Consider the following 22626-nt stretch of genomic DNA (forward strand, 5'->3'; position numbering starts at 1 on the left):
ACAGGCCACACTGAGTGGCAAAACTGAAATTTTTATCCTAATATTTATCAATAATTCATTTTATGGATGAAGAGTTGCCATCCTTGAATAGCACAAAATACATAGCATTTATCTTAAGCTAGATATTCAGTAGTTTTATATAAGCTTTGCTCTGCTGATGGTGAAGTAATACTCTTAGCAACAACTTCATTGCCAGGTTCAAAATAAATAATTCAGGACTCTCATCTTTTATTGAATTAGTTTGGGTAGAGGGATGCCATATAATGATGGAAAGAGCATAAACTTTTGAATCAAATTTTAAACCTGGGCTTTAGTATCAGTTTTATGACTAAATAGCTGTGTGACTTTATGAAGATGAATTAATCCATTTCTCTTTTTCTATTTTCTCATGTATGAAATATAATACTTGCCATTTTATAGGATTGTTGTAATGGTTAGAAATGATATATATAAAGGGCCTTGTAGGGAAGATTAGTGTAGGTTTCAATTTGTTAACTTTTGACATCCCTTAAAAACTAAAATTGTATGAATTTAAAGAACATTGAATGGTCTAATACTAGGAAGTACTGATATATGGCGGATTATCTACCCTTCTAGAGTCTTTTTTCTCAGTGATTTTGGCAAATCGGAAGGTGTAGTTTGTTGTAGTTTGTAAAAGCTTCCACTGAGATCCACAAACCCTCATGGTGTGCAGTATGGCTGTTTCCCAGGGAAATATATTGTACTTCTGAGAGCCATGGAAGCCTGAAAAACAGATTGAATTATAATTCTATCTAACTTGTATTGTCTTTTGGTCATTTTTAAAATTATTTCTTGCTTATGGAAGTTTCCTATGTAATTTGCTGCTTCCCATTTGCTGTGGGACAGAAACATTCCTCTTTCAGGAGAAAACAATAACCCATCCTGTTGCTTAGCTACACTCAATCTTAGAAATGGGCATATCAGTTTGTGGTGCTCCCTAGGGAGAATGAGACTCAGGGACAAGACTCACAAATACCTTGGAAGCAGATTTGAGGGCTGCTGGACAGAAATTCTGGGATCCCAGTGCCTAGACCCTGGACTGTAGGTGGGCACATCCCTTTGATCCTATGACTCCTTGCCTTGTGGGCACAGATGTAATCAGAGGAATGCCAAAGCAGGGCCCTCCCGAGCCCAGGGCAGTGTCCCAGGCTGTAGGGCAGGAGTATATTAAGAAAATTAGTATATTGTCTCAGCTATCCTTTTAAAAATATACTAGCCTGTTTATTTAACTTTCTTGTATTATAACTGTGGTATACTTTTATTTATGTTTTAGTTTTTAATGGATGACTCAATGATGGCATAAACATCTTATTTAATCAATAGCTCTGAGATGGAAATAAGTCTTAATGACTTAAAAAAATCCTTAGCTTAAATGTGGTCTAGCTAGAAGACATGTTATTAATATTATAAGGGTTTTTTTTTCCCTAACTCTGTGCCTTGTTCTTATGTTTTGGTTTTTTAGATCGGCTTCAGCTCCCCAGGAATATGATTGAAAACAGCATGTTTGAGGAAGAACCAGATGTGGTAGATTTAGCCAAAGAGCCTTGTTTACATCCTCTAGAGCCTGATGAGGTGGAATATGAGCCCCGGGGTTCCCGACTGCTGGTGCGGGGTCTTGGTGAGCATGAGATGGACGAGGATGAAGAGGACTATGAGTCATCAGCAAAGCTGCTGGGCATGTCCTTCATGAATAGAAGCTCAGGCCTTCGGAACAGTGCAACTGGTTACAGGCAGAGCCCAGATGGGGCTTGTTCAGTACCCTCTGCAAGGACCATGGTGGTCTGTGCTTTTGTCGTTGTGGTTGCTGTTTCTGTAATCATGGTGATTTACTTACTGCCCAGATGTACCTTTACCAAAGAAGGCTGCCATAAAAAAAACCAATCAATTGAACTAATTCAGCCACTTGCAGCAAATGGAAAATTGTTTCCATGGGCACAGATGAGGCTTCCCACTGACATTGTGCCACTACGCTATGAACTCAACCTACACCCGAACCTAACCTCGATGACATTCAGGGCTTCTGTGACAATTTCATTTCAGGCTCTTGGGGTCACATGGAATATCATTCTTCACAGCAAAGGTCATAGTATTTCAAGAGTGACCTTTATGTCGCCAGTTTCAGGCCAAGAAAAACAAGTTGAGATCCTGGAATACCCACTTCATGAACAGATCGCCATTGTTGCCCCTGAAGCCCTTCTAGCAAAGCACAATTATACGTTGAAGATAGAGTATTCGGCAAATATATCCAGTTCTTACTATGGGTTTTATGGCTTCTCCTACACAGATGAACGTAATGAGAAAAAGTATGTAGCCCTCTTCAATGATTCTGGTTTTATGCTCTGATAACTTCTGCAATATGAATCTCTTTGCCCACGCCACAGTCACAAATTGTGATTTTTTTTTTTAATTTGGGAAGTTATATACAAAATAGCAGAAGGTGATTTAGAAGAATATACTATCTCTCTTAGTCAAAGCCTTGAGCATGTATCATGGTGGGGTGGAGATAGGGGTGTGCTGGTGGAAAGGGATGGATAAAGATTATATCCAAAAAACTTTCTTGAGCTTTTCATATTTTTAAGATGAATCTAGTGTTCTGTCACCTCATGAAGTTTGTTGGGAAGCAGAGTAAAGAGGAGTATGAGTTATTCTATAAGACATATTTTCCTAATGTGCAGAACTTTTAGGAGGTATATAGTGAAATAGAGAAAAAGGTCATGAAGAAGTGTGAAGTGTGGTGTGCTTACATATATTATTTTTAATACCCTTAATTTTTACTGTTTTATTTTTTAATACCTGTCTATTTTGGATTTCTGGTGGAAATTTTTTTAAGGTCTAGGAGAGACTTAATTAGGTTCAGGAAAAAAAAAGGTGAGACCAAATATAAAATTATTCAGCTCTCTATTTGGACTGTATATTTAGTACTTTAATTTTAGCATTCATAGCATGTAGTTTGAATTTCCGGGAAGATGGAGTTCACACAGTGTGCAAGTTATTCTTAAGTAGCAATAATATCAATTGCCTTGTGCACAAAGTCCTCACTATGTCTGCTTTATGCAATTGGAGTGTTCTCTCATATTACTCTGTAAAACAGTATGTGAATTACTGATGCTGACCATTTGGCTAATATATGTTAACATATTAAGAGAAATAGAAATGAATATTCTACATCTATCTTAAGGAAACTTTTTGATCCTTCTTAAATGGAGAAAGAGACAAAGCAAGATCCATAATTCTATTCAGATACATTTTATTTTATTTTTCCTTCATGTAATAATTTTAAGATAAATGGCATACTAGCTCTGCATATCAATTCTTGCACGAGAGCTGGCATTGAACACAAATTTATAATTGCAATAGAAACTTGAAAGTTCTTGGCTTTAGTTCTCCTTCTGTAATGCCTGTTATCCCCAGGAAATGTGAGCTATACATAAAAAGCTGGGAGCGGTGGCTCACGCCTGTAATCCCAGCACTTTGGGAGGCTGAGGTGGGTGGATCACGAGGTCAAGAGATCGAGACCATCCTGGTCAACACGGTGAAACCGCGTCTCTACTAAAAATACAAAAAAAATTAGCTGGACATGGTGGCGCGTGCCTGTAATCCCAGCTACTTAGGAGGCTGAGGCAGGAGAATTGCCTGAACCCAGCAGGCCGAGGTTGCGGTGAGCCGAGATCGCGCCATTGCACTCCAGCCTGGGTAATGAGCGAAACTCCGTCTCCAAAAAAAAAAAAAAAAAAAGGATATACATAAAAAGAGTGTTCTGCGTATGCAAACAGACCTTTAGGGCAAGCACCCTAGCCATCTCTTCCCATTAGATTACTAACCCTGGAATCCTTGTACCTGTTATCTATTTAATGGGAGGAATAAATGTAGCAGAGTAAGGTGATTTTTGGTGTGGCCACTTGTTGCTCTTGCTATGGGCTGGATTGAGTTGTGGAAAATGTCAGAAAAAATGGAATTTGTTTCTTTAAAATTAAGAAATAGAGTATTATAAAAAGTATTTTACAACTTATTAGAATAAATTAGTTTGTGAAACTCTGGTATTCAAAACAAAATGTGAGTTTTAGTAAAATGAGTGCTCCACCTGATAGTATATTTTGATTCCAGGTAAACATTTAGATTATTTATACCTTTCAAGATATCTGAAAACTAATTCAAAGCAATTTTTTTTGTCTTTCTCTCTTTTAATTTTGCTTAGTTCTGTTAAAGAAGCTTTTATACACTTTTCTTCTCTGATGTATGATTAGAAGATATATTTATACTGTTAGATAAAGTAATTAAGGGATATATTTCTTGTTGATTGGAAAACCATTGTATGTAAATGTCGAACACCTTGCATAGACACTGTTGTAAGGGAACTTTACCTTTATCTATGTGATCTAAGAGATAGAGACAGTCAGTAACCTTGGAGTTAAATCTAGAAGTTGTTGATGATAGGCTTAAAGTCCTAGATAACAAACTGATACTAATAACTAGTAAATTCAGCATAGGGATGTGGTTCAGCAGTTCCTCATTTCTAACAGGCTTTAATTCAAAACCTTTTTTGATCTGGCCCTTATTTTTTCTTTCTCACAGTTTTCACCTCTATGTTGAACTTTCTAATCATAATAGTAGCCAATATTCACCGGGAACTGAAGGACTGGAAACTGTTCCAAGCCTCTTATATGTTTAGCCTTTTATTCTATCTAACTCACTGAGAGATAGATGTTAACATTATATTCATTTTACAGCTAAGGAAGCAGAGGCACATAAAGTAACTCATTCAGCATCTCATGGCAAGCGGATAGCAGAGGGAGAACTCAAACCCAAGGTCATTGTAACTACAGAAGCCACATTCTTCACCACTGTGGTGCACTCCCTCTCTAGTTCATACCTCTTTTGCTTTGTACATTGTTATCTCCAGTGCTTGAAATTCTCTTGCCCCCAGTTAATTCATAATTGTCTTGAACACTACTTGAGAAAGTGCTGAAACTGTAACTAGTATTTCTGAAAGGAAATATACTCTCCAGTGAAAGAATAAGCTTCAAGTTATTCAGCATAGATAGAACAGACTATAAGTATTATCAAGCAGCAGGCTTCTCAAAAGGATTTTTATGTGAGATAGTTACGATTGGATCTCTTTTAACAACAGTTTAAGGTTTTATTTGCCTTAGCATGTTATGATCTAGTTTTTATCTGAAAGTGGTGACTCTTTCTTGTGTGAATAGTAGGGATATCATCAAACTTTATTTTCTGGTCCCTTCTCCTCCAAAATCTTCCGTTAACTAGATAAGAATGTTGGGGGGGTGGTGAAGAAATGAAATGTTAGAAACATAATATGTGTAAATTGCTTCATGTGTGTTGATTGCTACCTTTCTTGCAGTTTACCCAATAGCAACATTTATTTGGGCACACATCCTTACCAGAAAAAAAGTACACTAATTTTAAGTGTGGAATAAGTTAGGGTTATCTTGCATTTGTAATAAACATCTATTTAGGACCATATGGTATACAAGTAGTTTTTATTATAAATAGTTTTATTTGATTCTAACAAAAACCCTGGTTGTTCGGCAGTGGATTCTATCTCAGTCCTAATTTAACTAATATGGACATTGAGATGTGTGAGATGAAGGTTACTGATTTGCTCAAAGTCATGTGGTTAATAAATTACAGAGTCTGGGTCTTCTGACTCCAAATCTCATACCCTTTATTTTCTTCTTATCTTCTAGTAGCGGAAATTAAGCCCTAAATAAGAGAGGCTACCACCTCCAAAGTGGTGGTTGTATATATGCTATATTGATTTGTACCTGAACTGTGCACACCAAGGCCATATTTGCCCTGATTATAGCCACGTTGTGATGATCTCCCAAGTTCAGATCTGGTTTATTCTTTTAGTTAACTAAAAATCTGCATTTCTCCTTGTTTCTTTTTATGCTTTTCCACTAACCTGTAATTGAGGAATTTTCTTTTTTTTTCTTGAGACAGAATCTTGCTCTGTCACCCAGATTGGAGTGCGGTGGTGCGATCTCAGTTCGCTGCAGCCTCTGCCTCTCAGGTTCAAGCAATTCTCCTGCCTCTGCCTCCTGAGTAGCTGGGATTACAGGCATGTGCCACCATGCCTGGATAATTTTTATTTTTAGTAGAGATGGGGTTTCACCATGTTGGCCAGGCTAGTCTTAAACTCCTGACCTCAAGTGATGTGCCCGCCTTGGCCTCCCAAAGTCCTGGGATTACAGGCATGAGCCACCTGGCCAGCCTGTAATTGAGGACTTTTCTATGTGTCCTATTCTCAACAGTTGCTGTTGTGCTTAAGAAAGAGGAGGAAATTTTTTTTAATCTCTGAGGAAAGTAAAGGAAACCAGAATACTATAGTACATGTAATTTTTCAGTCTTCATGAAAATGCAAGCTGTGAATTTGAGGTTTAGTATCATGAAGCCAGAGTCTGTACAGATAATTTGCGGCAATTAATGACCACCCTTCTTAATGATCTTCCATCAGAAACCTTTTTAAGACCTCAGTGGCCAGCTACAGCCTACCTTTGTGGCTTCATCTCCATCCACACTGGACAGCCACCCCCAGTTTCTGAACGTGCACTACTTTCTTGCCTTGTGTTCCTGGACCAAACTGAGGGTCAGGCTGCTGTTTTTTGCAGCCCAATGATAAGATGCAGATGAACTGGGGAGGAAGAGAGTTTTTATTTCTGTAACCAGTTACAGGGAGAAGGCCTGGAAATTATTGCCAGACTAACTCAAAATTACAAAGTTTTCCAGAGCTTATATACCTTCTAAGCTATATGTCTATGTGTAAGTGTGCATTTATCTAAAGACATAAGTGATTACCTTCTTTTAATCTATAAGATCTTAGTCTTGAAGACCTTCCTCTGGAACCTCAGTGAATTTACTTAATCTAAATGGGTTCTGGTGCTACGGTGATTACACTTAATCTTGTCTCTTGCTAAATCACGGAGGTTTGGGGAGTTTCTTCAGACCCCCAATAAAACTAGTTTAATCCTAAATGGTTTCTGTTAAGAATTCCTTTATTATTTTGTCATGCTTTAAGGCCCAGGAAAGGCCCAGGCAAAACTTTTGGTGAGATTTTGTTACATTCCAGCCTTTCTATAAGGGCAGTGGATTTTAATATTTAGCTTAACTACTCAGCCAGTACTGAAACAGTTGTTTTGGAGGCCTGCGTTAGTGAGACCTAGCTTGCCACACTTGTTTACCCACTCTTTCCAGAGTATACTTTCTTCCCTTCTTCACCTTTTTAAATACTCATCTTGTTAGGTCCTATTCAGATTTTGTACAAGTTTCCCTACAGTTGTCTTCAACATCTAGTCAGAATTCATTTCCTTCCCTTTGTTCCCACTGCTTTATTTTCATTGTTAGAACATGATTTACGGCATGACGTAAGTTTCTTTTCATTGTGTAAACTTCTGCCTTTCCCAGTTTATTGCAGATCTTTTAATGACTGGGATTGTAACATATTTATCTTAGTATACTTGGCAGGGTGCCTTGTAGAGTAGGTGCTCTGTAACTATTGGATTGAATTTGTGTTTGTTTTAGGTACTTTGCAGCAACTCAGTTTGAACCCCTGGGAGCAAGATATGCTTTTCCTTGTTTTGATGAACCAGGATTTAAAGCCACTTTTATCATCAGGATCATAAGGGATGAGCAATACACTGCTTTATCAAATATGCCTAAGGTACTGTTCTGTTCCTTGAATGTAAAATCTTTGAATGGGTCTCTTTCTTTAAGAACACTTGAATTCCTCTTTGCCAGACTACAGCTGAGAATGATTAAAATCATATGCATTAGTATTCTTCCTTAAAATACTTAAATAAAAATTCAAATATCTTGGTATCAGTTGGGAAGTCACCTTGAGGAGGACTTGAGGAAAGAGAAAGACCTGCTGGACTTGGAATGTGTGGATAGGAAATGTGAGTGTGCACTGTGTATTAAGTTGTGCAAATATTAATATTTTGAATTAGTACAAGATTAGAGTAATGTTTTCTGAGACAGGATGAATTTGCTATTCTAAACAGTGTTATTTGAGAGTGTTGAATCGTAAGTGTTCTTGGGGTTTTTTTTTGTTTTTGTTTTTGTTTTTGTTTTTTCGTCTTAGACACCTGAGGGGCTGTGGCTAGGGGAGAGGAGCAGCAGTCATACCCAGCAGGCTATGGAGCCAATCCCATAGGCAGTAGAGAGCATGATCTGTAACAAGACAGCACTGTACCAGCTCCACTCTCCACACTGAGCCATACTCTTCATCTTTCTCTAAAGAGATGGATGCCTACTTTAATTCATGGTTGGAAAATTCTGTAAGGTTGCTTGCATTCCCTCGTTTTTTTTTCTGCTGCCCACTTCTCTAATGACTTACTACTGACTTTGTTCCCACTAAGCTTTCTTAGGGATCCTCAGCATGACACTCCATGAAGCCATTTCAGATCATTTGAAGGGATATCACAGCTAGAGCTCCTTTTTCTGTGGATGTATTTGTAACAGTAGAGTAGAGCAATCCCAGGTCATAAGGAAGGATTTTGGCTTTGAAGGTGTTTCAGCAGGAGAAACAGAAGCACTGTGACTATCTTTAACTTAACATTTATTTAGTCATCTTTGGGACTAAAAACTCCTTGAGGATTTTCACTGTGCTCCATATGTCCTCGTGATGAAGGATGGCACAACAGACTGAGACTAAGAGCCATGCTCTATGCAGAAACTCATACTGAGAGGTTGTAATATGCTAGCATCTTTATTACTTATTTCCTATTTGAATTTTCAGTTTCTCTGTTTGTCATTATCATTTATTCCTGTAGTTACAGAACTGTCATCTTTTCCCCTTTGCTTGTAGAAGTCATCAGTCCTTCTGGAAGATGGACTTGTTCAGGATGAGTTTTTCGAGAGTGTGAAGATGAGCACTTACCTGGTTGCTTTCATTGTGGGAGAGGTGAAGAATCTGAGTCAGGACATAAATGGAACCCTGGTATGTTGATGTGGCAATTTTCTGAAAGCCTGTGTCACGAGAGGTTCAGAGGAACTCTTGCTTTAATGATTCCCACTGGCTGCTGTATGGAAACAAGCTTTTAGATCACACTCTGACATGTTATATCAGAAATGCTACTTTTTTGCTTAGCTGTTATTTCTGTTTCTAATTTAATACCAGAAAATCAATAATTTTTAAAGTTTTAAAAATTTTACTTTTAAAGAGTATTTTGGTAAGGCACTATATGTATACTAAAGCTTTTAGAACTGAGTGATAGCCACTAGCCTTAGGGGAATATTTAGATTTAAATTAATTAAATACAATTTAAAATTCACTTCCTCAGTCTCACTAACCATATTTCAAGTGTTCAGTAGTGTTCATGTGACTAGTGGCTACATATTTGATAGTTCTAGGTTGTAAAAATTAGATGAACCTCCCCTTTTATCAAAGCAAATCTTGATTGAGATTCCTCATCCAAGAGTAATGAGTAAGATTATTTTATTTAAGGGTCTGGTTTATCTGTATTTTGCCATAATTGATTATTTGTTTTAATTAGGCTCTCCTGTTTTTCTTTGTCATTAGTACCTGTTTGTAAATTATTATTTGATTGGATTTTATACTTTGATTTCACAGTAGAAACCTAATAAAGCTAATGTTTTCAAATACAACGTAGAAGGAGAAAGGGCATTCTATTATATTTATTAAACTAAAAACAATTTTTCTTTATGATAGAAATATGACGGAATATCTTAATTTCTGTTTTCATATTTTTTAGCTCTATCAGGGAATATCCTGCTAGTTTTAGGTTCTCTTTCTAGACTAAAGAGCTTTAGATTAATCACAGGATACTTGGATCTTACCATTTTGCTACTTCAAAAGGGTATATGTTTCCTATTAGAAAAGACTATCATGTCTACCCCATACCTCTCAGAAATAAGGACAGAGATAAGGATTCTCTTGCTATTTATCAGCAATAACCCTGTATGCCTTTAATGATGCTACTCAAAAAGTAAACTAAGTGTTTAATGGTAAGTGTAGACTACAGTTATAAGTGCTAAATAACAGTTCACACACCTTTGCATTGAAAGACTTTATGTCAAGTCTGAACCAAACATTTTTCAGAATCCTTTCAGAAGGATATTATGACTGGCTTAAATCTGAAATAATTCAATTAATTCCACTTTAGGTGTTGCATCACATATTTAGCCTTTGATTTAGCCTTTGTAGCCTCAATAAAGCCTAAGAAGCACAGTCTAAAACAGCCAGGTTTGCTGCTGCTTCAAGACTCAACTGAATACTACCTTCTCCATGAAGTATTTCTTTCTTTCCTCAGCTGGAATTAATCATTCCCCCTCTGATCTTTCATAGCACTTTAATTACTTCTTTTTTGTAGTTCTTATCATACTCATCGATATAAAACCCCCAGCACTTTTTATGTATCCCAAAATGTATGCGGTCTTGGTTTTGTTCCCCAATTCTTGTGTTTCTTCCTCTTCACTCTCTCTCTTCCTCCTTCCCTCTTTCTCTCATCTGCTATGTTTTCTTCACAATACCTGTAGGATTACATTCAGATTCTTCATTTGATACTCAAGGCCATTCTTATAAATTCAGCTGTATTTCTTTCTTGTTTAAAATTTATTATTCTTTTTAAATTTTTTTCCCAACCATCTGCACACTGATCTTTTTTTTTCTTTGTTGGAGACAGAGTCTTGCACTGTTGCCAGGCTGGAGTGCAATGGTGTGATCTCAACTCACTGCAGCCTCCACCTCCCATGTTCAAGTGATTCTCCTGCCTCACCCTTCTGAGTAACTGGGATTATAGGAGCCCACCACCACACCTGGCTAATACTTTGTATTTTTAGTAGAGACAGGGTTTCACTATGTTGGCCAGATTGGCCTCTAAATCCTGACATAATGATCCACCCGCCTCGGGCTCCCAAAATGCTGGAATCTTTTTAAAAAATTTTTTAGTGACAAGGTCTCATTCTGTCACCCAGGCTGGAGTGTGACGTGCAATCATAGCTCACCGGTAACCTCAAAGTCCTGGGCTCAAGTGATCCTCTCCCAAGTGGCTGGGACTACAGGCACCTGCCACCATACCTGGCTAGGTTTTTTTGTTTGTTTGTTTTTTGGGTTTTTTAAAAATTTTTTTGTAGAGACATCTTGCTATGTTGCCCAGGCCAGCTTGAACTCCTGGGCTCAAGCAATCCTCCTGCCTCAGCCTCCCAAAGTGCTGATAATACAGGTTTAAACCACACACCTGCAAATTCAGCTATATTTCTTATTGCCTCATTGTGAATTCTTTCATCTAGGCAAGCTGAATTATTCATTGCCTACATACATACTTCATTCTCACGTATGTGTGTGCATGTGCATGCTTGTGTGTATGTGTGTGGAAAGAGGAAGAGATTGAGAGAGAAGTTTTAGGTGACTTTTTTTTTTTTTTTTTGCTTTTTATTTACCTGTATTAGGAAACAACATGGTTAAACATAGACTCTGGAGTTTAATTGAGTTGAAATGCCTCCTAGGTAGTTTACTAGCTATGGGCCCTTAGGTAGACCACTCTCATCCTTTCTCTATGTATGTACACATACACACACACATATACACATATGCATGTTTATATAAAGAGTACATACTTCCCTTTTTCCATATGTAAATATATTATAAAATCCTTGCACGTCAGTAAATATAATCTACCTTATTTTTAATATTCAGAAGTAAATGTTTTGAAAATATTAGCATTATATAAATAAATAGTTTTATTAACTTATTCCCTTTTTAGGAAATGGTGGGGAGGAATATAACATGCATGGAGTTATACTTTGTGCTGACAGCTGTTCTAGCACTCATTTATAAATATTTTTTCATTTATAAATCAAATAAGGGAAGATGTTAGCCCCATGTTGCTGATGAGGAAGCAGTGTGTCAAAGGACTTAAGTAATTGAGCTAAGATTACATAATCAGTAAGTGATAGTCAAAATTGTTTTGTCCACCACAATATGCTGCTGCTTATACCAAATGACATATAAGTTAACATCTGTTATTTACATTAGGTATGGTGACCAGAAACTTAAAACTTGGAGTCTGACAAAGGACTTTTGTTACGCTAACATCTCTAGGATGGCTTCTATTTTGTAATATTTGTTGGGTAGGTTGATTTAACAAGATTCAGAAATAAGGCAATAGAGCTTTACTAAAGTCAATATTACTAACCAACTAAAAATTTCAAGGTTGACTGTGGATTATTATACATGTCCTGTTCAATGTTAAATACTGCATTGTTGTTAAAAGCCTAAAAAAAGAGGAACACGTATTTCATCATTTCTGTTCATTCTTCATTCCATAAATTTCCCCCTGCCTTCAGAAATGCCAGAATTACCTAGACAACTCTAGGCCAGTTGTGAAAGACATTGCCTGCTTTTGTTTGCCACTGCCTTCTTTTGTTTTTACTCTAGATAGGCATAACATGTAGAATCAGAATCTAGTCATGGTTACTCAGATGTGGACACCACATCTGACATTGAGCATTGAAGTAGAACCTTCACCAGTATCATCCATGTGAAGTTATAATTTTAATTTATTCATGTTTAGTCTGAAACATGACTACATGACTTTGTTCCAGATTTCCACTAAAAACATTTCTACCTCAACTATCTTCCACAAGCCTGGAACATTGTACTCAATTTATATCATTCTCCTAAAGCCATCTAATCAGTTATTCTGGGTAGACTTAACTGTTTTTATAGGGGAGAGGGGTAGAATTTCTGCTTTTCTGTGTGTCCAGTTATCTGTTGAGGAAGACTGGTGTTTTTTCAGAAAATTTAGTATTGAAGCTTCTAATATTTTCTGCCTTTATAAATCTTGCAGGTCATATTATTGTCCTTTTTGAGAGTGTGAAGTTTTGTTCTATTTTTGCTTTTGTTAAATAGGTTTTATTTTTATTAAATCATGAAACAAATAAGTTAAACTTAACAAATCTGTTACCATTCAATGTTACTTCACTTGAGTTACTTCACTTGGAATAATGGACTCCAGTTCCATCCAGGTTGATGCTATTGCCATTATTTCGTTCATTTCTATGGCTGAGTCCTATTCCATGGTGTGTGTGTGTGTGTGTGTGTGTGTGTGTGTGTGTGTGTATCACAATTTCCTTATCCACTCATTGATTGATCGGCATTTGGGCTGGTACCATTTTGCAGTTGCAAATTGTGTTGCTATAAATGTGTGTGATGTATCTTTTCTGTATAATGACTTCTTTTCCTTTGAGTAAATACCCAGTAGTGGGATTGATTAATCAAATGATGGTTCTACTTTTAGTTCTTGAAGGAATCTGCACACCGTTTTTCATAGTGATTGTAATAGTTTACAATCCCACCAGCATCGTAAAGGTGTTCCTTTTTCACCACATCTATGTTACCATCTGTTATTTTTTTATTATGGCCATTCTTGCAGGAGTAAGGTGGTATGCATTGTGGTTTTGATTTGCATTTCCCTGATCATTAGTGATGTTCAGCATTTTTAAATATATTTGTTGTCTATTTGTATATCTTCTTTGGAGAATTGTCTATTCATGTCCTTAACCCACTTTCTGATGGGGTGTTTTTTTTCTTGCTGATTTGTTTGAGTTCCTTTTAGATTCTAGATATTAGCCTTTGCCGAATGTATAGATTGTGAAGATTTTCTCCCACTTTGTGGGTTGTCTGTTTACTCTGCTGATTATTGAATAGGGTGTCCTTTCCCCACTTTATGTTTTTGTTTGCCTTGAGAAATTGTTGACAGTTTTTACATCACTTAATGGGAAACTAAAATTGGAGTTAGACTTTACCAATGTGCTTTTTCCAAATCATGAATTGTTCAACAAGTTTTCATTTCCCACCTGTTGAGATATTCATTTTGATGTTTTTGTTTTCTGCTGTGTCTAATTTACATCCTACTTTCCCAGGTGAGTATCGAGGGCTTTTCAAAATCAATTAGAAAATAAAAGTATTGTTTTGTAAAACCCATTGCTTTGAACATGGCTGTTTAACACTTACCTTTTTATACCTACTGAACAAGATGTTTATAGTTTGTCGCATCATATATATTTAATGTATTCATTAGCCAAAAAAAAAAAGAGTGAGCAAGAATTGCAATTTAAATAGTAAGTATGATTCCATCTGCTTTCTCTCTTAGCATGTACCCTGGAGTGAATGGGCAGTGGGAGACATGAATCTGTTGTTCCCCAGTTGGTTTTAGTTACTGTGTTCAACTCGTATCACAAGTGTTTCTCTGTATAATATGTATATTTTTATAACCTGATCCCTAAAAACACACCAACAACTGAAAAAAAACGTAAGCTATCCCAAGCACTGGAAGAAAAACTGGCTGTGCCATACTTACTGGAAGAGAATACGTTGGTCTCTAATTGTTTTTTTCCAGGATAATTTCAACAAATGTACAATTTATGCCTTACATCTTAACTTTAGAACTAACTTCATCATAAGATGTGACTCCTCAGTGTTAAGTGCCTGCTAGATGCCAGGTGCAGTGATAGGTCCTGAAATGATGAACATTTAGTTTTGTCCTTCAAATAACTCTCAATTTTTATACCTCATAAGTAAGGAAGGGCAACTACAGGTAATGGAAGAAGAGAAGAGTGTCATATAGTTACAGGCAAATACTTACAAATTGCTATAAGATGACCTAAAGTAGTTATTTTGAATGTTGCTAGCTTAAAAAAAGTCGGGGGGGAGGGAATCAGTAAGTTTTTTCAACATTTTATATGTATGGAAGGGAGTTGCTAAACTCTGTGGAGCCTAAAGTAACTATAAGCAAGTGTTTCTATCCAGAAAGATCTCATAAAATTCTATAGCATTTTCAGATATGCTAGTCTAGACAGTGCTACTTGAATATCATGCCATTTTAATTGTTCCTGTCCTTACATCGTGCATAATGTTTCCCTTTAGGTTTCTATATATGCTGTACCAGAAAAGGTTGGTCAAGTTCACCATGCCTTCGAAACAACTGTGAAGCTTCTCGAGTTTTTTCAAAACTACTTTGAAATTCAGTACCCACTTAAGAAATTGGGTAAGAATCAAATAGTGTCTCTGATTTTTGTTATAATTAGAACCTAGATTTATTTTGCGAATGTTTTTTAAAAGGAAGTTCTGCCCAAGTTGTTTGCAGATAAAACCAAAAAAACATTACTAATGCTTTAAAATTGTATTTGTTAAGATTATTTAGATTTCATGAATATATCCAAACTTGGAACTTCAAACACTTAAGTTTCTTGGGCTGTAAAAAAGTTTATAGAGCTGCATAAGTAGGAACTTGCTGAGGACTTAGTCTGCAATTTGACTAATTGTAACTTCCAAGAAATACCTGATTCAAATACTAAAAACTGAGTAATGGGAGCTCAGGAAAGCAAGAGCATTTCAGTACTGTAGCTAGTCCTAGACAGTAGAGTATTGGCCATGAACTTTGTCCTTCTTGTTCTGGGAAGCTGATTGATTTGTGAAGGAATTAGGCATCTCTTTCCTCACTAAGACACAGTGGTCCAGTGACTCTAAAAGGGTTTGAACAGGTCTTCCTCAGCTGACATGTGGGTAGGGAGCATGCAGATTTAGAATAAGGAAGATTCCATTTATTAGAAGCATAAGAAGAATTCATTGCTTTCACAATGATAAACCACTGAATAAAATATTTTGAGTAGAAAATGCCAAAAGATGAGGGAAAGTTGATCACTTATTTCCTGTTATGTCTAGATTTGGTGGCTATTCCTGACTTCAGAGCAGCAGCAATGGAAAACTGGGGTTTGGTCACCCTTCAAGAGGAGATGCTTCTGTATGACAACAACACTTCTTCAGTGGCGGATAGAAAACTGATGACTAAAATCATTGCTCATGAGGTGGCCCACCAGGTATTAGCAACCAGGGCTGTTACATGTCACACCTGGAGTTATTGTTAGCATTTAGATGCTAATAATTCTTCAACTCTTTTTTTTTTAAGTATTGCCTTTTTTAGTAATAGAAAAATGCTTTTTAAACACAAACAATTTTCCAATGAAAATGCTATCAGTTGTTGATGTGTGACTTTGCAGGTTAAAGGATTTTCACATCTGTCTTTCTTCATAACTTCTCTAGGGTAGGTATTAATCACATTTCACAGATGTAAAAACTGAGACTCAGTTTAAATAAATGGCCTGCCATAAGTCATATAGCTAATAAGTGGCAGCACTTGGTCCATGTAGAGCCACTATCTCTTCAAGATTTCTTTTTCCCCCTCAGTAATACACAGCTGCCTCACCTCTGACAAATGGCCACTGCCCAGTATAACTTTGTGGGGAAGAATCCCTTTCTTTAAGTTGCACTCTTCTGACAACTCGAATGGTAGCTGTCAGGGCTGGATTTTTTATTCATCTCTTGCTGGAATGGGGTTCTCTGTTAATTTTTTTAATTTTGGAGAGGGGGTTTCTGAGAAAATGGCAAAGGTACTGTTTGTGTGATATGGAGAGAAAGATGATTATATGGGTACATAGCACGCCCATTCTTCCCTGATACCTTGTCTGTTGTGCCCTGGATGAGGTGATTAACTAGAATTGGATATGGTTTGGGTGATGTCATGACAGCAACAGGTTAGGAATAGGATGTATTCTAGTCAGCTTATTTCCTACTTCAAACACCATGTATGAATCTAGCCCTTGTGAAGACTTCATGACAAACTGGCATATGAAGCACATTCTTATTTGCTTTAAAAATAGGTCATATAGGTAAGTTGTCTTTTGGGGGATCTCCTCTATGTCTGTTATTTCTGAAGCCACCTGCCACCATTTGGGACTATTACTCTGTTATTTCCTCTTTAGGACTTATAAATCATCTTCCTCTGAAACAGGTTTGAAGATAATATCATAGAGAAATATGTTACTGTAATTCTCAGAGGTATTTTGTTTTATGCAGTAACCTCATCTTTTTGCTGCTGATTTGAGATAAGCCTTAGGCCACACTGACCAAATTACATATCTTATAACTACTTTTTATTTCAAGGACTTTTTAGATACATTTTTTTTAAAGGGACTCTCCTGTTACTTTTTTCCTTCCTCTTTTCTTCTATCTCATAGAAGGAAATATTTAATATCTTTCTGACTTCATTTGTTTATAGATATGCCATCTTTTTTTAAGAAACAAGATCTTACGCTGTCACCCAGGCTGGAGTGCAGTGGCATGATCATAGCTCACTGCAACTTTGAACTCTTGGGCTCAAGTGATCCTCCCACCTCAGCCTCTCAAGTAGCTAGGACCACAGGCATGCATCACCATGCCTGGCTTAATTTTTTTGTAGAGACAGAGTCTTGCTATGTTGTCCATGCTGGCTTGAACTCCTGGCCTTAAGAAATCCTTAAGGAATGTTATTTGAATTCTGGTTTGAATCATGCAAATACTGTCTTCAATTTGGGCAACTGAGGAGAAACAAAGTTATAGGCTTTCTGACTACAGAAACATCTCTCATATAGAGACTTTTTAGTTATTATGGATGGTAGTAGATATAATGGAAAATAATCTTACTAACTTGATATTAGAAAGTAGAAAAAGTCATTATCTAGGAAATCTCACTTTATGAGTTGGCCAAAAAAAGTTTTAATTTCCCTATATTCATGCTATATTCCATGTTTATTAAATTGATAAATATGCTAATAACCTTTCTTGCTTGTTTTCCCATTCAGTTAAGGTAAAATGTTAAAATTTCTATTTTATTTTTAAAGTAAATTTATACAACTTTTATAAGTTTTAAATTAATTTGAATACAGTTTAACTATAAGTGTATTTTAAGATATTATAATCAAGTTATGGGTGACTAATATGACACTTCAGCCAATTATTTAAAAGAAATTCCTGAGGATATAAATATACTGTGGGTTGTTTTCTCTCCCTCAGTGGTTTGGCAATCTGGTGACAATGCGGTGGTGGAATGATCTATGGCTAAATGAAGGTTTTGCCACTTTCATGGAGTATTTCTCTTTGGAAAAAATATTCAAAGAGCTTTCTAGTGTAAGTACAGAGTATCTTTGGCCTACTATGAATGCTAGGAGGAAAAATAGTCAAATCACATTTTCATGTATTTTCTGTGCATCTGGAGTAATGAAAATGTTTCTAGGAAGGTATGCCAAGCTTGACCTTGGTTACTGATAGCTATACCTTTTGAGATTTGATAGTGAAAATTATGCTACTATTTATCGATGTGTTTCATTGAAAGCTGAACTTGTATAAGATTATTTCATATTTTTGTCACTAAGATGAACATTTCAAACTGTTTTGCAACATTTTCTTCTAAAGAGTTGTAGTTCTGCTTGCAGGAATTTAGATAAAGTTGCAAATTCCTTTTTGCAAAATTTAAAGTGTGTAAAAAGAGAAAAAAATTAAAACATTTTGTAGCATTACTGTTTCTTTACTATCACAATGTACATTCTTGTAATAATGGTATATAAGTTGTTACAAATAAATAATTTGCCCTTTTTAAGGTACAAACCACATTTTATGCCTTTTTCCAAAGATTAGAAATAGCATTTCAATACAGAGAGGTATAATAGTGTTGTCACTGTGGTATTAGACTCTCAGGAAATATTTCTAGTACTTAGGGATATTCAGACACACTAGCCCAGATATTATCAAGATAACTCAAACAGCAGGTGGGAAAGTGTAAAGATACTTTCCAACCTTGAATTTTTTTGACTTTCTATTAAACTTCCTGATATTAAACTTATGAACCAAGATGGCTTTTAAAACAGAAGTACTCTTAGAGCTTTTGATTTTAAATTTTTGATAGGGCTTGTTCAAAAATTTCAAATGGTAGGAGAAATCAACCGATGTTAATTGATGAATATCAAGTGGTAGCTAGAGTACTAAGAAAGATATTCTAAATCTGTGTATGCTACTTAATTAAGCAATGAGATACACAGTTTGACCACTTGGTGGTGCCCAGCATGTGCAAAAACGTCTAATACATGTTCTAGGGGAGCTCATCTGCTGACCTCTTAAAGAATTCTTTCTGTTGAAGAGTTATATTTTATTTAAAATGGACCTCAGTTAAGGGAAATATATATTTTCTCAATAGAAACGCTAGGCTATATATAAGAAATAAGCATAAGGACCAGTTTTTGTTCTTTCTCTTTTTAAATTTCAGGTTTCATTTAGAAAATATATATGCTAACCTTTTTAGAATATTCATCATGTGTACCCAGAGTTGGCATTTGTTTACTTTGGTAATAGATTCTTAATTTTTCATATGCTATTGTTTAGGAAATGCTAATTTTCATGTGGCCATGTTATAATTGTAATTTTAAATTTAAGGAATATTAATGAAGATCGCAATCTTCCTACATTTTTGAAAGCTTATATTCTGAAGTTTAGTGACACATCATTTTTTTGCTAATGATCTTACATAATAATTAGTCTAATTCATGTAAATAATTACTATACTTTTGCGTTTGACACTATTCATGATACTCTAACCTTTTCATTTTTTTAAAGTACGAAGATTTCTTAGATGCTCGATTTAAAACCATGAAGAGAGATTCCTTAAATTCAACTCGTCTGTTATCACCACCATCTGTTCAGACTGCAGAACAAATTATTGGAATGTTTGATTCTTTTTACTATTTAAAGGTATTACTGTGAACAAAAAGGTAGTTGGAGTGGGTTTCAAATTTCATATGTGAGTAAGCTGCATGATTTAGATTATTTTAAAGATTAATTTTTTTTCAGGTATTAATGTTAAACTTTAAAATGTTTCCTTATATATATATATATCTTAGTCTTAACTTTTTTGTGAGTTTTTACCTTTCTCTAATTCTCATTAAAGTTGTATGACTAGTATTCCAGACAATTAACCAGATCTTATAGCAATCCATCTTTTAAAGTCAGTTTACACTCCAGATTTACAGGTAGAGTATGTTTGAGGAAGGTCCTAAGCAAGCTTTTGGCTGTGTTACTCAGAAATGAGATATGCTCTCAAGTCAGGATTGCCAAAACAAGTAAGCAAAAAAGATTTTAAGAATTGAAGATTAGATTGCAGGATCTGAAACATACACTCTGGGTTTCAAAGTAAAGAAAAAGCAGAAAGTTAAACCCCATTCGAATCACCGTGGGTCAGAGAATGAAAGAATAGGAATAATAGTGTCATTCACATTTATATTGTGGGGAGGGATGAATGTTATGGCTGTCAGACTAGATAGAGAAGAAAATACATAAAATGTGTGAGATACAGTCTGTGCCATCAAGTAGTTGAAAGTTTAGGTGGTTGGTACTTGTGGAGGAATAAGAGGTAATATGTGCTGAGTGGGGCAGAGAATTTTTGCCTAGGATAACGAAGAGAAATTTGGGGGAGAAAAATGGGAATTGAGATGCTTTAAATAATTAAAATATACGTAAGGGGAATGGGGCGTATAGGGTAGTGCGGGAATGGGACGTATAGGGTAGTGCAGGAATGGGACGTATAGGGTAGTGCGGGAATGGGACGTATAGGGTAGTGCGGGAATGGGACGTATAGGGTAGTGCAGGAATGGAACAATGAGATCTGCAAAGAAAATGAAGTACTAATGGGCAAGTATGTTTTTTTCTGAGAGTCAGTGTTTGACTGCAGTGGAAGCCTCGTGAAGAGGGGAAGGAAAGTTGAGTGGGGCCCAGTTGTAGAAGGCTCTGGATACCATAAGGAATCCTCTTTTCCTGTGTAATGGGAAGCTTGAAAAGACTTTTGGACAGTGAAATAACTTGATTAAAGTTACTATTTAGGAAAAGTAAATTGGTTTCAGTTTATAAAGTAGATTTAAGTGGAGAGAAATATAAAGTCAGGAAATTGCTGCCAAAGTCTAGGCATGAAATGATAAAAGTTCGAAATGAGGAGTGCTAGTAAGGGTGGAAAGAAAACAATGGGTATAAAAAATACTGGGCAGGGAAAGAAATTATTAGTGACAGGGTAAGGCAGGTAAAGAAAGAGGCAGAAATGTTTTTCAGGTTCAAACCTGACTGACAGGAAGAATTACTGCACAGGTACTTTTAACAAACAAGAAAATCAGGAGTTCAGTTAGCTATATGAAATCTATTCCAATTAGAGCTACTGCTATGATTTTTGAAGCCCATAATGGACCTGTCAATACAGAAAATTTAAAACTTGAGGTTCTGTTATTATACCAAACTTAAACAGTGCAGTTATTTCAGCATTTGAAATCCTGCTTAAAATGCTCTAAGTTCAGTATATAATAACAAAACAGAGTCATAACAGAGTTCTGTCTCTGACCCCAGCCCTCTTATCCCAGAATTCAGTGTCTTCTGAACATGTAGTTTCCACATCATAGTCAATCCCTGTCAACATGGTAACTACGTGTATCAGAATTGGGAATTTGGAAAATATTCTATAAGAAAAGTAGGATACTAGATAACTTATCCAGTTATCCCTACTGGCGCTTACTTGGAGTATTGTGTGTAAGAAGGTAAGCGCCGGTAGGGAAATATGTTAGCAGACATATTCTGTTTGGTCTTTATAATCATCAAGCCTAATTCTGATGCAGGTTGCCTTGTAAGAATTCATTCATTTAGCAAATCTTACAAGTACTAACCGTGTACCAGGCATTGTTCTAGGTGCTGGGTTATATCAGGGAAGAAGATGGACCATCTCTTTTTTGAAGCTGTCATTTCAGGAGTCAAAGGTAGAGACAGCCAGTATACAAATGAATGAATAAATAGGTATTGTGTTAAGTAATAAGTGCTAACATGAAAATAAAATATGATAAGGGAAATGAGAATGACAAAGGAATATAATATAAAATATATTTATAATATAATATGGTTGAGAAGTTTTCCTGTATGGTGACATTTGAACACCGCCTAAGGCGGTGTTGTTTTGACTAGTCTTGGGTGCTGGGGTTGTATATTATTCTTTCAAGTGTGTATAAATATTGTGCCACGTTTTTCCACTTCATTTTATACTTGTTTCCTTCTATAGATGTATATATACTTAATGAAAATTGAGGTTCAGAGTATGACACATTTCCTCTTCTCCCTTTTCCTTATTGCCTTTTTAGGCAATAGCTAATAGAGTAGTTTGTTTTGTTTTAGGGTGTGGGAGAGAGTGGAGTAGGTACTTAATGTATATAAATATACTTGCTACTACATCGTATTACTAATTTAATTCACACTGTGTCCTTCTTGTGGACGTGAAAGTACTAGTGAAATGTGGTGATCTTGATGTATAACAGTTTCCCATTTTCCTCATCCCTGTTGACCACTGGGCAGTAGCTAACAGAGTAGTTGTCAAATGGAGTATTTGAGGTGAGGGGGAGGGACGGGGAAGGTAGGAAAATGCACTTACGTTTTTACTACTCATTGTATTAATTCGTAGGGTGCCCAGACTGAAAGGTACGTAATGAACCACGGGATTCCAAATGTATAACAATCTCCTCTTTCCCTTTCCCTTACTGCCCATGTGGGCAATACTTAGAGTAGTTTGGGTTTATTGAAGATATTTTTCTAGGAGAGAGAAAGTGGTTTCAGAGTAAGAGTATACGCTTTTAAAATGTATATGAATGTTTTTGCTACTTTTTTGTCACTACCTTTCTTACCTTGTCCTTTCCATGGATGGATGAGGAAAATTGAGGTTCAGCCTGTAACAACTCTCC

The 22626-nt window shown here is 36.1% G+C and overlaps 1 protein-coding gene across 5 annotated transcripts in view; it reads left to right on the forward strand.

Annotated features, from left to right (window-relative positions):
• Positions 1 to 22626, forward strand: part of LOC105711053 (leucyl-cystinyl aminopeptidase-like) — a 73931-nt gene that overhangs the window by 42065 nt on the left and 9240 nt on the right. For all 5 annotated transcript variants that reach the window (XR_010342618.1, XM_064376185.1, XM_064376188.1 and 2 more), the window contains exons 2-8: positions 1484 to 2324; positions 7561 to 7699; positions 8846 to 8977; positions 14927 to 15047; positions 15725 to 15879; positions 17891 to 18004; positions 19484 to 19618. Coding sequence is in view for 4 of the 5 variants with exons in the window: in XM_064376185.1 (XP_064232255.1) it covers positions 1484 to 2324; positions 7561 to 7699; positions 8846 to 8977; positions 14927 to 15047; positions 15725 to 15879; positions 17891 to 18004; positions 19484 to 19618 (1637 nt within the window). In the remaining variant the exon portion in view is untranslated. The remainder of the gene's footprint in view (positions 1 to 1483; positions 2325 to 7560; positions 7700 to 8845; positions 8978 to 14926; positions 15048 to 15724; positions 15880 to 17890; positions 18005 to 19483; positions 19619 to 22626) is intronic.

Source organism: Aotus nancymaae, unplaced genomic scaffold (genome assembly GCF_030222135.1).
Source record: "Aotus nancymaae isolate 86718 unplaced genomic scaffold, 86718_ANA_hifiasm-v0.15.2.pri h1tg000014l, whole genome shotgun sequence".
In the NCBI taxonomy this organism is placed as follows: Eukaryota; Metazoa; Chordata; class Mammalia; order Primates; family Aotidae; genus Aotus; species Aotus nancymaae.